Below are 14,240 nucleotides of genomic sequence, written 5' to 3' on the forward strand. Positions count from 1 at the left end.
TTGCCTCCCGCCGGGGCGCAGCGAGGAGCTGCCGGAGCCGCGCGACGTGTCCGCAGCAGACACCGCGGCTGCCTCCGGGAATTGTTCTTCCCTCCGTGTCCCAGCTCAGCGCAGGCACAGATCGTGCAGCAACAGTTTAAATCCCTCCGGCCGCCCCCGCTGGGAGCCGGGCCGGGGGCTGTGACCACCGCTGCCCCAGCTCCTGCCTCCCATTAACTCCCAAATGCGGCTTTGGCGGCGGCTGCTGGCCTGGGGATGACGTGGTGGCAGCTGTCGGGGAGCAGCAGAGCCCCGCATTGCTTCTGCTCCCGGAACACCACGGGTTTCTCCCCAAATCATCCCTGAGGTGATCCCCGGGAACCCTCCGTGGCACCCCACAGTGCCTCCCGTGACAACCCCAGCAGCATCCTGCCCTGCACCCCCAGAATACCACCTCCCCCAGGTTCCTACTGCCCCACAGAAGCACCCAGACCTCCACGCTGAACCCCGTGGTGTCCCTGAGGATGCGCCCACGCAGGACCCTCCCACCAGACCCCCGCTCTGGACTCCCATGGGATCCCTGTGCAGAACCTCATGAAGGGCCCTCCCACTGGACCCCCACGCCCAACGAGGTCCCTGAGCAGGACCCTACGCTGAACCCCCCTGCTGGACCCCCACAGGGTCACCGAGCAGGACCCCAGGCAGAACCTTCCCCCTGGATCCCCCGGGACCCCTAAGCAGGACCCTGCATAGGACCGTCCTGCTGGACCCCACCCAACGGACCCCCGCGCTGGACCCCACGCTGGACCTCCATGGGGTCCCCGAGCAGGACCCTCACACTGGGCCCCTCACTGGACCTCCACGTGATCCCTACTCAGGGCCCGGGACCGGAGCGGTGCCGGCCACACGCCGGACACGGCACAGGCTCCCCGGCACGGGGCGTGGCCAAGCCACAAATCCACCGTGGTTTAACGCCCAAGTGGGTGCGGTTTGGGGCCAAAAGGGGCGCGTCCCGCGGTGTCCCCGCCCCCAGGGTCCATATAGCGGCGCACGGGACCGCCCGGCCCGGCCATGACCCTGCGGCGGCGGCGGCGGCGGCGGCTCCGGCCGAAGGACGATGAGGCACCGGCGGTGGCCCCGGAGAGCCCCGGCCCCGCCGAGCTCTACCGGGCGCTGGCGGCGGCCGGAGGGACCCTGCCCCGCGTACGCAAGGTAGGGTTGCGGGGGGAACGGGGGAGCCGCCCCAGTGCCCCCCGGTTGTGCGCCAGGGCCGGAGGGGGAACCGGCGCCGCGGGGGGAGCGGGGCTGCGCCGTGTCCCCATCGCGCCCAGCCGCTGGTCCCTGCGCCCTGCGGGGCTGCTCCGCCGTCTTCTCCTGAGCTCTTGTCCCGCCCCGAGGTCTCCCTGTCCTGCCCCGGCGGCCCGCCTAAGCTTTCGTCGTGTCCCCATCCCGCGCCGGTGTCCCGATCCTGCCCCGGTGACCGCCCCCAGCCTCTTGTCCTGCCCCAGCATCTCCTCACCCTGTCCCATCCTGCCGCAGCATCTTCCCAGTGTCCCCGTCCCGCTCCATATTGTCCCCCCCAGGCGTCACATCCTGTCCCGGATCCTCCCCACGTCCTGCCCCGGTATTACCCCTGTACCCCCACCCTGGCTTTTCCCCCAAGCCCCACGTCCTGTTCAGGTCCCTCCCTACGTTCTCTCAGGTGTCTTCCCTTGCCCCTTCCCAGTGTCCCCCCAGGCCCCACGTCCTGTCCTGATCCCTCTCCATGTCCTGCCCTGCAGCTTTCAGGGTGCAGGGCCAGACCCCCACCCCAGTGTACGTGGCTCTGTCACTGGGACAGGGGTGACCCCACGGCCCCCCTGGGACTGTGTCCTGTGAGAAGGGCAGGGGGACAGGTCACAGGGTACCCCGGCTCTGGTTTGGTGGAACATGGGGCCCCTAGGAAAGCCCCTCTGTGGTGGCGCTGGGACTGACACCGCCCTGGCGCTCCCCCCGGCCCCGTGGTGCTTCCTGAGTGTTGTGGGGAAGCGAGAGCAGAGCCGACATCCGGAGCAGAAGTGGCCTCACGGCTGCACTGCCACAGCCCAGATATGCATGGTGGCCCAGCTCCCACTCACCGGCCAAGGCCACCACAAGACATGTCCCTGAGGGGTCCAGGACATTCCCACGTCTCCTTCCCGTCACTGTGGTGACGTGGGGCCCAACGTGACAGGCAGCAACTTTCCCTATGGTGAACACACCCAGTTCTGGTTGTTCTGCACCCGTGGATGTGTTTGGGATGGTCGGTCACTATCTGGTGACACCCGCGGGGCTGGTGACACCCGTGTGGCAGGGCACAGAGGGAACCGCCGGCACCCGGCTGCCACCAAGACGTGCCATGTGCCGCTCTCAAAGGGCAGCTTATGGTGTCACTGCCTGCACTGGGAGCCCAGCAGCCACAGAGGGGCATTTGGGGACAGCCCTGTCACCTCCTGCCCTGCGGGTGAGGGTCCTGTCTTGCCCGGCCAGTCCCTCCACCCGCCCACGCCTCTGCGCCTGCCACAACGGGGACATTGTCTGGGCCGGGGGGGGGGTGGATTTTGCATGAAAAAACCCGACTTTGTGACCACAACAGGGCCCCTCTGTGCCGGGGCCCCTCCGAGCATGGCGTGGGGTGGGTGCGGCGCAGTTGACGTCAAAGCGTGGGGCGAGCGCAGGGCAGCTCTGAGGGTGCCTTTGAGCACCGATCAAAGCCCCGTTATGCCCAGCCGGCCGGGGGGCACCCGGGTGCTGGTTCGGTGCCGGCTTGGCACGGTGCTCCCCCAGGGTTTGGTGCTGTCCTGGTGGGACACCCTGTTTTGGCTGTCCCTGGAGGAGGGGGGGGATGTCCCCTCGGGTGTTCCCCGCTGATGGCTCTTCCTTTGCCGCAGGACGCAGGGTTCAAGTGGGCATCCCCGAGCCAGTCCCCGGAGGAGCACAGGTAGGGACAGGGGACACAGGAGTGGGGTTGGGGTCCTTGTCCCAGGGGGTTGGAGCTTGGCCCTGGGACATTGTTCCATTCTGGAGGCCCCAGGAGTGCTGGGAGTGAGGGGGGTTTTATGGGGAAACCTGCGGCAGGTGAGAGCAACGATGGGGTCACAGCTGCCTGGTGGGCTCAGACACCCCAGACCCTGTGGGGATCCTGCCTGGCACCCACAGGATAAGTGACAGGACTCTGGCCAAGGCAAACTGGGGGGGCTTCCATCCCTGCGGACCAGGGGGGGAATCCCATTTTAGGGAGAGGTGTCCTGTCCTTGGGGACCCCAAAGGCGCATTTTGAGGAGAGCCCAAAGTTTGCACGGGCGGGTTTGGGTGTGCCAGGGGCTCTGCCTTGTCCCTGATCCCTGTGTCCCCAGGAGGGTGGTGACGCTAGAGAAGAAGGCAGAGGAGTCTTTCGGCTTCGAGATCCAGGTGGGTGTTGAGCCGATCCGAGCCCGGCCATGCCCGGCCACGCCATACCCTGCTCCTCACCCTTCCAACCTGCACCTTGCTTTGCATCGAGGGTATTTTTAAGTTGTTTCTGAGCTCAGGGTTATTTTTAGCGGGGCCGTGTTACTGAACCTCCCCTGGCTGTGCCAGTGGGGGCAGCCGGGGGGGCACACTGGGGTGCAGCCATCAGGGCAAGACCCCCCTCCCAGGGGCTGGAGTGCTGCCCCGTATCACCCCAGAGCGATTAAACACCGCAATTGCTGCCCCGTGGCTGCTGCTGGGGGGTCCCTGGGGGTCGGGGTGTCCCCATGCCCCTCACAGGACCCCCATTCCAGACCTACGGGCTGCACCACCAGGACAGGAACAGCGTGGAGATGTTCACCTTCGTGTGCCGCGTGCACGGCGGGAGCCCGGCCGAGGCCGCGGGGCTCAAGGCTGGTGAGCACATCCTGGGGGAGCCGGGGGGACCCTGGCAGTGGGGGCCAGCGTCCCTGAACCCGTGTTCCCCTCGTGCTCTAGGGGACACAATCACGGGGGTGAACGGGCTGAACGTGGAGGGCATCCGGCACCGCGAGATCGTGGAGATCATCAAGAGCTCAGGCAATGTACTCCGGTGAGCTGGGGGGCGCAGGGGGGGCCTGGGTGGATGCAGCCCCCCCCTACTGACAGCTGCTGACCCACAGGCTCGACACGCTCTATGGGACGTCCATCCGGAGGGCCGAGCTGGAGGCCCGGCTGCAGTACCTGAAGGTGAGCAGGGACTGGCAGGGGTCACGGGGGGTTGGGGACCCCCTCCACCGGAGTCCTCACCCCCTCACCCTCCCCGCAGCAAACCCTCTACGAGAAGTGGGGGGAGTTTCGCTCGCTGATGGTGCAGGAGCAGCGGCTGGTGCGGGGTGAGTGGGGGCCGGGGGCTGGCAGGAGGGCTTTGGGGCACTGCCCGGCCCCCCTGACACCCCCGTGTCTCCCACCAGGTGTGGTGGCCAAGGACCCCAGCATCTACGACACGCTGGAGTCCATCCGCTGGTGCCTGCAGGGGGAGGGACTGCCGGGGGGCTCCTCCCGTGCCAGCGGCAGCGATGACTCCCTGTACCAGACCTGCGTCTTCGCCTCCTCCAGCTCCTTGGATGGGGACAAGGATGGGGACAAGGACAAGGATGAGGACAGCGGGGGTCCCGCGCCCCCCCCACCGCGCCCCCGACCTGCCCTGGCCCGCAGCGCCAGCCTCAAGTGTGCAGGGGGCCCGGGGGCTGCGGGGAGGCTTTGGGCCCGGGCCGGGGACCCCGGGGAGGGAGCGGCCGCTCCCCGCAAGGGCCGACACAGCAGCTTCCGCCGGCGGCTGCTCAAGTTCATCCCGGGTCTGAACCGGGCGCTGGAGGAGGAGGAGAGTCACCTCTAGCCGGCGGCCCCCGGCCCCCCAGGACTATTCACTTATTTATTGCGAGGAGCTTCATTCCCCCGGCCCCCATCCTTGGGGGCTGCAGGAAGGAGGTTTGGGTTGGCCCCAGGGGTCCCGATTTGGGCACCCCCTCCCCCGGGCCGTGGGGATTGTGACACTGAGGGACGGACGTGACACCAAGGGACAGACATGAGGACCCTCGTGAGGCGGCTCACGGAGCTGTCGCTGCTCTCGGGAATGGCTGCCTTCCTCCCTGGAGGGGAGCGCCGGGGGAGCCCCGCATTCCCCAGGTGAGGGGGGCTCTGGGGGTCCCACCCCCTGCTCCTCCCGGGCTGTTGTACCACGTCGGTGCTCGCCAATACAGAGACGATTTGCAGCGATGTGTGGCTGTGACTGAGGGGGGACAGAGCCCCATGGGCACCAGGATGGGGTGCCTGGGGGGGCCGGGTCCCTGGGGGACCCCACCAGGCTGCAGCTCCCCCATAGCCCCCACACTGCCCCCTTGGGCCTCCCCGCTGGGCTCCGGGCAGGGTGGCCATGGGGTGACCAACTGATGTCGCTTCGGACGTGAGTGAGCTCCCGGGGGCTCCCCGTGTCCCCCCGCCTGCTGCAGCCCCCGGTGCCGCAGGCCACGTCCCGGCGCTGCGGGGCCCCGGCCAGGCCCTTCCTGCCCCGTTTCCTCCGGCAGCCGGCGGGAAGCGGGTCCCACCCCGAGCCCTTCCGCCCGCGGGGGACAGGGTGCCCGCGCAGGACGGGCACGGGGGTCCCCCCACGCCCTGCCTCAGTGTCCCCCAGAGCCACTGAAGCAGCATCCAGAGGAGCTGGGGAACACAAAGCCCCCCCAGCTGCTGCTGCAGCACCGCTGCGTGTACAGGGATTCCCTTGCACGACGATTCCCTTGCACGGGTGCTCCGTGGGGCACCGAGAGCCCCCAGCCCCCTGCTCCGTGTCTCGGTTTCCCCCCTGGCTGGGCTGTTGTGTATTTGGGAACCCCAGCTCTCAGGTCCTGGAGTGTCCCATGGCTCAGCTCTCCCCCCTCCCCTTCCCTTCCCCCACCCCAGGATCCCAGGGGTGTCTGCTCTCCGAAGACCTGGGGGTGAGAACCCCAAAACTGCGGGTGTGTGCGCCATGGAGTGGAGGGTGGGGGGCTCTGCTGGCTCCCCCACACTCTCCTACCTTGTCCCTGTTCCAGCTCGGCTCCGTGCTGGACATTTATGGTCTGGCTCCCACAGCCCCGGCAGCTCCCGGCATCCTCCCGCGTGCTGCCAGGGTCGGAGCACCCCGTTCTTGTCAAAGCCACAGCGGGTCCCCCCGTCGCAGCTGCCACCCCATGCTGAGCTTTTTATAGCCCCGACCTGGGGCTGCGTGTGCCCGGAAATGGGCAGGTGGCCGTGGGACACCGGGGTCACGCGTGGCACCGGCTGAGCTGGGCAGGGCCGGGGGGCCAAGGCTGCGGGGTACGGACCGGGAACGCCCCGGAGCAGCCTGTCATTACCGATAAATATAGGCCCGGGGCAGGGAGCCAGCGCCGGCCGTGGGCACCGGCTAATCACCGCCCGGTCATGGGCACCCTGCAAGCCCCAACGCCCGCCCGGGGCTCGGGAAGGGCTGGCTGGTGGCCACTGTATCCCCGCGTCCCCACCCGGGTGTCGGGGTGGATCCCTGGGGCTGGTGTGAACAGGGGTCCCCCCTGCACCCCCGTGGCCTTGCCAGGGTGGCTGGGCTCGGGTTTCCTCCCCCGGGGCTGTCGCAGTCCCCGCGACCTCTCCCGGGGTACAGCTAATCCCGGGTGCGGGGGCTGCCAGTGTCACCCTCCTGCCTCCGGTAGCGCCGCAACCAAGCGAGGGATGCGGGGGGCTGCAGCCGCCACGCTCCGTGCCCCCGGTGCCTTTGGGACCCCCGAGAGCTCTGGGACCCCGCTGTCGGACCTGTCCCGAGGACTCCCGGCCGTATCCCCGGGCTGGCACCGGCCGTGCTGCTCGTCGCGTGTTGCAGGGACCCCGGCAGGTCCCGCCGAGCCCGGGGGATCCCTTTGGGGGCGGCCCCGGTGGTGCCGCGGGATCCCCAAGACGTCAGTGACGAGGTGTGACGTCAGCGGGCAGGTGTGATGTCACGGAACCCCGTCGGGGGCGGGCGCCAGCGAGAAGCGGGGCCGCAGCGAGGTAATGGGCAACGGGAGGAGGCGGCGACTGCGCCCGCCCCCGGGCCACCACCTCTGATACCCCCGTGAGCCCTCCGGGCCCCTCTGGTGCCGGGCTGCCCCCGCCCCCGCCGCTCCTCACGGGGCCCGGGGTTTCGTGAGGCCAGGCAAGGTCCCGGTACCGGGGATCCCGGCAGCACCCCCGGCGCCGGCTGCGGCTCCCGGGGCACCGGGGCACTGGCCTCAGGGTGGCTCCATTCCCCCGGTGGGACGGTACCGCGGGGCTCTGCCGCTGCAGCGGGCACTAATGGAGAAGAACGAAAGGGGCCGCCAACCCCGGGGGCGCTGCCAACCCGGGCACAGCGGGCCAGGTCCCCCAGGACCCCCGGTTTGTCCCCGAGAGCGGATACCGGCGGGTACGGCAAGGGACGGTACCGACCTGGTACCGAAGTGTGTCGGGTCGGTACCGGAAGATACCAAGGGAGTACCGGGGTAGTACCGGAGGGTACCGGCTGGGAAGATACGGGGTGGTACCGGGGGGCATCGCGGGAGGTACCGGAGCCGTACCGGAGGGTACCGGGATGGTACCGGCGGGTATTGGGGGGGTACCGGCGTGGCACCGAAGGGTACTGGGAAGTTCTGGGTCCCTTCCGCTCACCCTTCGGCCTCCCGCGGACCCGGCCCGGCTCTGCACGGGCTGAGCTCATCTTTCCAGCCCGCGGGCGCTGTTCCCGGCGCCGGCGCCCGCCAGCAGCCGCCGCTCTTTCCATCGCCCCGGCCAGGGGCTCCCCGAGGGACCGGGCGGAGGCGGGACCCCGCGTCACTCCCCCCGCACCCGGGCACCGAGCAGGAGGAGACCGGGGGTACCGGCGCCGCTGAGCACCGGAGATACCGGCTCAGATGGGCATCGGGCATAGCGGCACCGGGGGTACGGGGAGACCACCGGGGAGAGCGGCACCGGGGGGGCACCGGGAATGGGGGCACTGAAGATACCGACACCGAGGGGGCTTCGGGGATAACGGTACCGGAGATACTGGCACCCCGAGGGCAACGAGAATGGGGGCACCAGGGTACCGTCAACGAGGGGACACCGGGGATACCGACACCGAGAGGGCACCGGGGGCGGGGACTTAAGTGATGCCGGCACCGAGGGGGTACCGAGGGTGGGCGCACCGGAGTACCAGCAACGAGGGGACACCGGAAATAGCAGCAGCGAGAGAGCACCGGGATGGAGGCACCGGGGAATGCCAGCCCCGGGGTACCGGCAGCGAGGAGACACCGCGGATACTGAAGGGGCACCGGCCCTGGGGATACCCCTGACACCGGGGCCTCCCTCCCCCCGCTGGCGGCCCCGGAGCCCCGGGGGGGATATGTGGGGGAGCGAGGGGCGCCCGAGCTATTTTTAGCCGGGGCCGCGGGGGTATTTTTAGCCGGGGCCGCGGGTGCGTCAATGGAACCCCGCGTGCGTCACGGCCGCGCCCCCGCCGGGGCCGCCCCCCCCGTGCGTCACCGGCCCCGCGCCGCCCCGCGCGTCACCGAGCGCTTAAGAGAAAGTAGTGGCGGGGCCGGAGCCCGGCGGAGCCCGCGGAGCGGCGGTGGCAGGAGCAGGAACCGGAGCGCCGCCGCGCCGGCAGCCGGGTACGGGCGGCACCGGGATGCGGGGGGCACCGGGGGCGGGGGTCCCGCTGGAAGTGGGGGCGGGCTGCGCGCACCGGGAGGTGCACGGGGTCGGGTGTCCCGGTGGCACCAGGGGGAACAGGACCGATCGTGCCGGGCGGCACCGGAGGGATTCAGATCGGGCGTGTCAGGTGGCACCGGGGGAATCTGCGTCGGGCATCCCGGTGGCACCGGGGGCTCAGGGCGCATGTACGTGGGCGTCCTGCAAGGTGTATGTGGTCGGGTGTCCCAGCAGCACCACGGGCAACCGGGTCGCGCGTCCCGATGGCACCGGGTGGAGCCGGGGCTCGCGTGTCTGAAGGATACTGTGGAAGGAACTCCCGGTGCCACCGGCGAGAGTCGGGGATCCCGGTGGAAGGGACCGGGCGGTGTGCGCTGTGCGGGACTGCCTCTTGGGGGTATCCGGTGGCACCAGGGGGAACCGAGTCGGGCGTCCCGCGTGGCGCTGGAAGGCGCACGGGATCGGGCGTCCCGGTGGCACCGGGAGGAACTGGTTCAGGAGTCCCGGTAGCACAGGGAAGAGCCGGGGCTCGCGCGCCAGACGGGAGTTGGCAGAGCGAGAAATCCCGGCCCCGGGGGTCCCGGGAAGAGCCCGACACCACCCACTCCTCTGTGAGGAGCTGTGCAGGACCGGGAGCCGCTACTAGGACTGTGGGGAACGGGGCTGGTTCCCCCATCGTGGCACCCCGACCGGGGCCAGCTGCACGTGCAGGAAAACCCCGTCTCTGGGGATTGTGGGGGGCAGAGTCACCCCATAGCGGGCATCCCTCCGGGATCCCTGAGCAGAGTGGTCATGGAACTGGAGTGGGCAGCAGCTGGGCAGGCAGGAGCATGCGGGCAGCACGGGGAATACGGGGATTACGGCGCTGCGAGCCGGGATGTGCAGGCAGCATCAGGACCTGGCAGTGGAAACAGGGATGTGCAGGCAAACCCCCCACTGCCCACGCAGGCCTGGCAGCAGCCGCCATGGCATTACCGGGCAGCAGGTGCCGGCAGGGATGTGGGCAGCGTCGCCCACCCCCGGTGCCACCGGCTGCTCTCGCCCGCCCGCGGCCCGGGGCCCGGTGCCAGCGGCTGCCACCCGCCCGTGCAGGCAGCAGCCTCAGGGCTGGGCACAGGCAGCTGCCTGCGCTCCCAAACGAGGAATCTGCAAATAGAGCCCGGCCGTGGGCAGCGCGGAGGCTGCTGCGGGAATCTGTGCCCAGTCCCTGGGGAAACAGGGCAGAGAGGACCCCAAATGCTGTCAGTGAGTGGGTGAGAGCAAAAGCGTTCAAATAACCGGGACCACGGGAAGGGTCGAGGCATTGCATCCGCCGGGGTTTTCGTGTAGGCAAGGAAAACTCCCACTGGCAGAGACAGTGTCCCCCGGGGCCGTGTCCCCAGCACGGCCTCAGGTCCCCTCGGCTTCATTTGGGGACAGGAGGCAGCTGGGGGGTCATCGTCCCCTCTGAACCCACGCGCAAACCGGACACGCACAAACTCCACTGGGACGCCAGCAGTGGGCTGGGGGCTGGTGCCACCCCATGGGTGCCAGAGCTGGACCCACGCTGGGTATTTTTAAACCCAGCTTCTGGCGGGTGTCGGCTTTCTTGGTGCCCGCGAGAGTTGCCCAGATTTGGCTGGGGGAATCCGGGGGCCGGCGGGTGCTCTGGCAGCAGGGCCGTGCCAGGACCGCGGCTGGGGGCCAGCACAGCGTGACCTTTAAAGGTCTGCAAGATGAATTACATTATCGGCTTGCCATTGGGATCACTTCTGGCTTGGCTTTCAGCTGGACATGGGACTCCGGTTGTCTTGTGTCTCACCGGGTCCATGCACAGCCCCGGGGGGCTTCAGGGACAGAGGGTGGGCTCCTCTCCCCCTGCACCTGGAGGTCTGCCTGCACTGATGTTCCTGAAAAGCCCCAAAAGGAGTTATGGGGGAAGTGGGATCCTCAAAACCTAGTTCAGCCCTGACTCTGTTTTCCCTCAGCCAGCCCGAGGGCTTGGGAATCTGCTGGCCACATTCCTCCCTCCTTCCCTTTCGGGGGCTTTTGCTAAGCCAGCGTTTTGGGGAATGTCCTTTGTACCCATTGGCTGTGCCGTGACCTTTCCCAGGGATAGTGGTGGCCGCCACCAGACAGCCAGTGGCTATGGGGGTCCAGTTCCAGCACGAGGGGAATCTCCGTGGTTCCCACCCTGTTTCCATCCTCTGCCTGGATGACGGAGGGCTGATATCAGGGTCCCCGCTGACACCCCTCTCTCCCCACAGAGATGCCCTGCATCCAGGCACAGTACGGCACCGCGGGCACTGGCCCCTGTGAGCGCTGCCCGGCCGAGCTGCTCAGCCCTGAAGGCGGCCGATTCCCCATGGAAGTGGCTGGAGCCGATCTGGCGGCCGCCCCTGCCCTGCCCAGCTTCAGCACCTTCATGGAGGGCTACGCCGGCGAGTTTGACGCCTTCCTCTACCAGCTGCCAGCAAGCGGCCAGTCCAGCGCCGCCACCGCCTTCAAGCTGGAGGACTTCCAGGTTTACGGCTGCTACCCCAGCGCCTTCGGTGGGCAGCCGGACGAGGCCCTCTCCTCCAGTGGCTCGGACTGCTACGGGAGCCCCTGCTCCATCCCCTCGCCCGCCACGCCAGGCTTCCAGCCTCCACAGGCCCCAGGCTGGGAGGGCTCCTTCGGGGCGTACTCACCGCTACCGAACTACGAGGGTGGGCAGCCCTGGGCAGAGCCAGCCAAGGGCGGGGGGTCACAGCCCCCCTTCTTTGCCTTTGGCCCCCCAGCCCCCAGCCCAGGTGGGTCCCCTGTGACCCTGAAGGGGCAGCCAGGCCCCGCGCCCTGTGTGGACCCGCGGCTGCTGGACACGGACGCCTTCCCCCCGAGCCAAGGTCCTGCCAGGGGTTTCGCGGGGCTGCCCCTGGCCCCCACCTCCCCGCTGCTGGAGGGGCCGGCGCTGGCGCCCACCAAGGTGCGCAGCCCCGGGGCGGGCGAGGGTCGCTGCGCCGTCTGCGGGGACAACGCGTCCTGCCAGCACTACGGCGTGCGCACCTGCGAGGGCTGCAAGGGCTTCTTCAAGGTAAGGGGACCCCCAACTCAACACGGGCTGCCGGGATGTTCCCACAATGCTTTGCAGCAGCAGGAGGATGCTGCGGGGTGCCCCAGCGAGGGGCAGGGCAGGGAGCACGGCCATGGAGCCCTCCCCACGGACATGGAGCCGGATGCTGGGCTGGAGCGGGAGGCAGGGGAGGACAGAAGGGCTTTTGTTTGGAGCTCGGCGCCCCGGGCTGAGCTCAGCCGCTCCTTCCCCACCCGCAGCGCACAGTGCAGAAGAATGCCAAGTACATCTGCCTGGCCAACAAGGATTGCCCTGTGGACAAGCGGCGCAGGAACCGCTGCCAGTTCTGCCGCTTCCAGAAGTGCCTGGCCGTCGGCATGGTCAAAGAAGGTACCAGGGTCCCATCCTGGGTGGGGGGTACCCAGCAGGAGTGGGGAGTCCCCACTCTGCAGCCTTTCAGGCTGCACTGAGGACAGACACACTCACTGCAAGTCCCAACCACAGTGGTCCGGACCGACAGCCTGAAAGGGCGGCGGGGCCGTCTCCCCTCCAAGCCCAAACAGCCGCCAGATGCGTCCCCCGTCAGCCTCATCACCTCGCTGGTGCGGGCACACATCGACTCCATCCCCAGTGCCACCAAGCTCGACTACTCCAAGGTAGGGCCAGTGCCACTCCATGCCCTCCCAAAGATCATGCCAGGGCTGGGGTTGGATCCTGACCCAATCCCCATCCCAGTTTCTCACCCATCCCCATCAACAGATCCTGATCCCATCCCCATCCCAATCCTGACCCATCCCCGTCACAGTTCCAGGAGTCAGCACCACGCCCGTTTGAGAAGGAGGACTCGGTGGACGTGCAGCAGTTCTATGACCTGCTCACCGGCTCCATGGACGTCATCCGCAAGTGGGCTGAGAAGATCCAGGGATTCTCCGAGCTGCCCAAGGAGGACCAGGACCTTCTGCTGGAGTCAGCCTTCCTGGAGCTCTTCATCCTGCGCCTGGCATACCGGTGAGCCCCGGGGCAGCGCAGAGCAGGGGGAACCCGAGATGTGCCGAGGGGTGACGCCTGGATTTGTGCTGGCAGCTCTAAGCCAGAGGAAGGGAAACTCATCTTCTGCAACGGGGTGGTGCTGCACCGGCAGCAGTGCGTGCGCGGCTTCGGAGAGTGGATCGACGCCATCCTCGAGTTCTCCCAGAGCCTGCACCGCATGAGTGTCGATGTCCCCTCCTTCTCCTGCCTTGCCGCCCTCGTCATCATCACAGGTGAGACCCCCCCCAGCTCCAGGCTGGCTGCTGTCCCCATCCCCACCTCGTGTCTGTCGCCGCGGTCCCACACCCTGTGTGTAACCCCAGACCGGCATGGGCTGAAGGAGCCGAAGCGGGTGGAGGAGCTGCAGAACCGCATCGTGGGCTGCCTCAAGGACCACGTGGCAGCAGCAGGGGCCGAGCCCGGGCGCTCCAGCTGCCTCTCCAAGCTGCTGGGGAAGCTGCCGGAGCTGCGCAGCCTCTGCACCCAGGGCCTCCAGCGCATCTTCTACCTCAAGCTGGAGGACCTGGTGCCGCCACCGCCCATCGTTGACAAGATCTTCATGGACACTCTGCCTTTCTGAGTCCCGGGCAAGGGGCTGCCACGAGCCCCTGACCTGCCTGGGGACATCTGGGACCCGCCCTGGGCAACCCTGATTCAGTCTGAGGATGCCTGGGAACCCCCTGGGCACTCCTGGGTCACCCCTGGCATGCCTGGAACATCTCCTGTGTACCCCTAGATCAACTGTGGGATGTTTGGGACCCCACCTTGGTCACCCCTGGGTCACTCCCAGGATGCCTGGAACTGGCCCTGGTCATTCCTGGATCAGTCCTGGGATGCCCAGGACCTCCCTGTGGACTCCTGAATGACCTCTGAGACACCTGGGACCTCCCCGGGCCATCCCTAAGACCCTATGTACACCCCTGGATCACCCCCAGAACACCTGGAACCCCTCTTGAATCACCCCCAGAATGCCTGGGACCCCCCCCCTAGGTCATCCACAGGATGCCTGGGACCCCCTGGGCACACCTAGGTCGCCCCTGGGATGCCTGGGACCACCCCTACATCACTCCAGGAATGCCTGGGATCCCCTCTGGATCACTCCCAGGATATCTGGGTCCCCCCTCAGATGCCTGAGTCTTCTTGGGGGCACCCTTGGGGGTGCCCCATGTGCCTTCACGGCCCAGGGCACAGCCCCACAGCAGCCCCGGTGCCGTCTTCCCCGAGGGCATTGCCGGTGCAGTGCCCCCTTCCCCTGTAAAAATGCCCCTGATGTAAATAGCGCCAGCCGGGTCCTGTACAGAGTGGGGGGCGTGGGCGAGGGGTGGCTCCGGCCCCCCCAACCGCGGCCCCTTCCCCTTTATATATATTTTTCTGCGTTTCCCTCTTTTTGGCCATTTTCTGTATATAAACTTGTACGTACAACGAGAGCCACTGAGCGGGACCTTTGTTGTGTGTGCTCCCCGTTAGTGAATATTGGGGGATTGGGAAGGGGGGACAGAGCGACGGGGCTGGGAACAGCTGGGACGCTGGAGATGGG

At 68.2% G+C, this 14,240-nt stretch overlaps 2 protein-coding genes across 3 annotated transcripts; both read left to right on the forward strand.

The window, feature by feature from the left end:
* Positions 1-1,050: 1,050 nt before the first annotated feature.
* TAMALIN (trafficking regulator and scaffold protein tamalin) lies at positions 1,051-5,195 on the forward strand (the record flags this gene model as incomplete). Its single annotated transcript, XM_082298976.1, has 8 exons — positions 1,051-1,191; positions 2,889-2,938; positions 3,354-3,408; positions 3,762-3,864; positions 3,946-4,039; positions 4,110-4,176; positions 4,256-4,322; positions 4,401-5,195. 8 exons carry the CDS (start codon positions 1,051-1,053, stop codon positions 4,823-4,825), a joined length of 1,002 nt encoding a protein of 333 aa, XP_082155102.1. The 3' UTR covers positions 4,826-5,195.
* Positions 5,196-8,544: 3,349 nt separating this feature from the next.
* On the forward strand, positions 8,545-14,130 carry NR4A1 (nuclear receptor subfamily 4 group A member 1). Of its 2 annotated transcripts, XM_082299104.1 has the most exons (7): positions 8,545-8,603; positions 10,890-11,695; positions 11,935-12,064; positions 12,179-12,330; positions 12,480-12,682; positions 12,758-12,936; positions 13,027-14,130. In XM_082299104.1, exons 2-7 carry the CDS (start codon positions 10,892-10,894, stop codon positions 13,281-13,283), a joined length of 1,725 nt encoding a protein of 574 aa, XP_082155230.1. In that variant the 5' UTR covers positions 8,545-8,603; positions 10,890-10,891; the 3' UTR covers positions 13,284-14,130. The 2 variants fall into 2 exon arrangements, with proteins under 2 accessions (XP_082155230.1, XP_082155229.1); XM_082299103.1 differs by having other exon boundaries at positions 12,758-14,130.
* The last annotated feature ends 110 nt before the right edge of the window (positions 14,131-14,240 follow it).

The sequence above is a fragment of the Coloeus monedula genome, assembly GCF_965178545.1.
Source record: "Coloeus monedula genome assembly, chromosome: 30".
Lineage (NCBI taxonomy): Eukaryota > Metazoa > Chordata > Aves > Passeriformes > Corvidae > Coloeus > Coloeus monedula.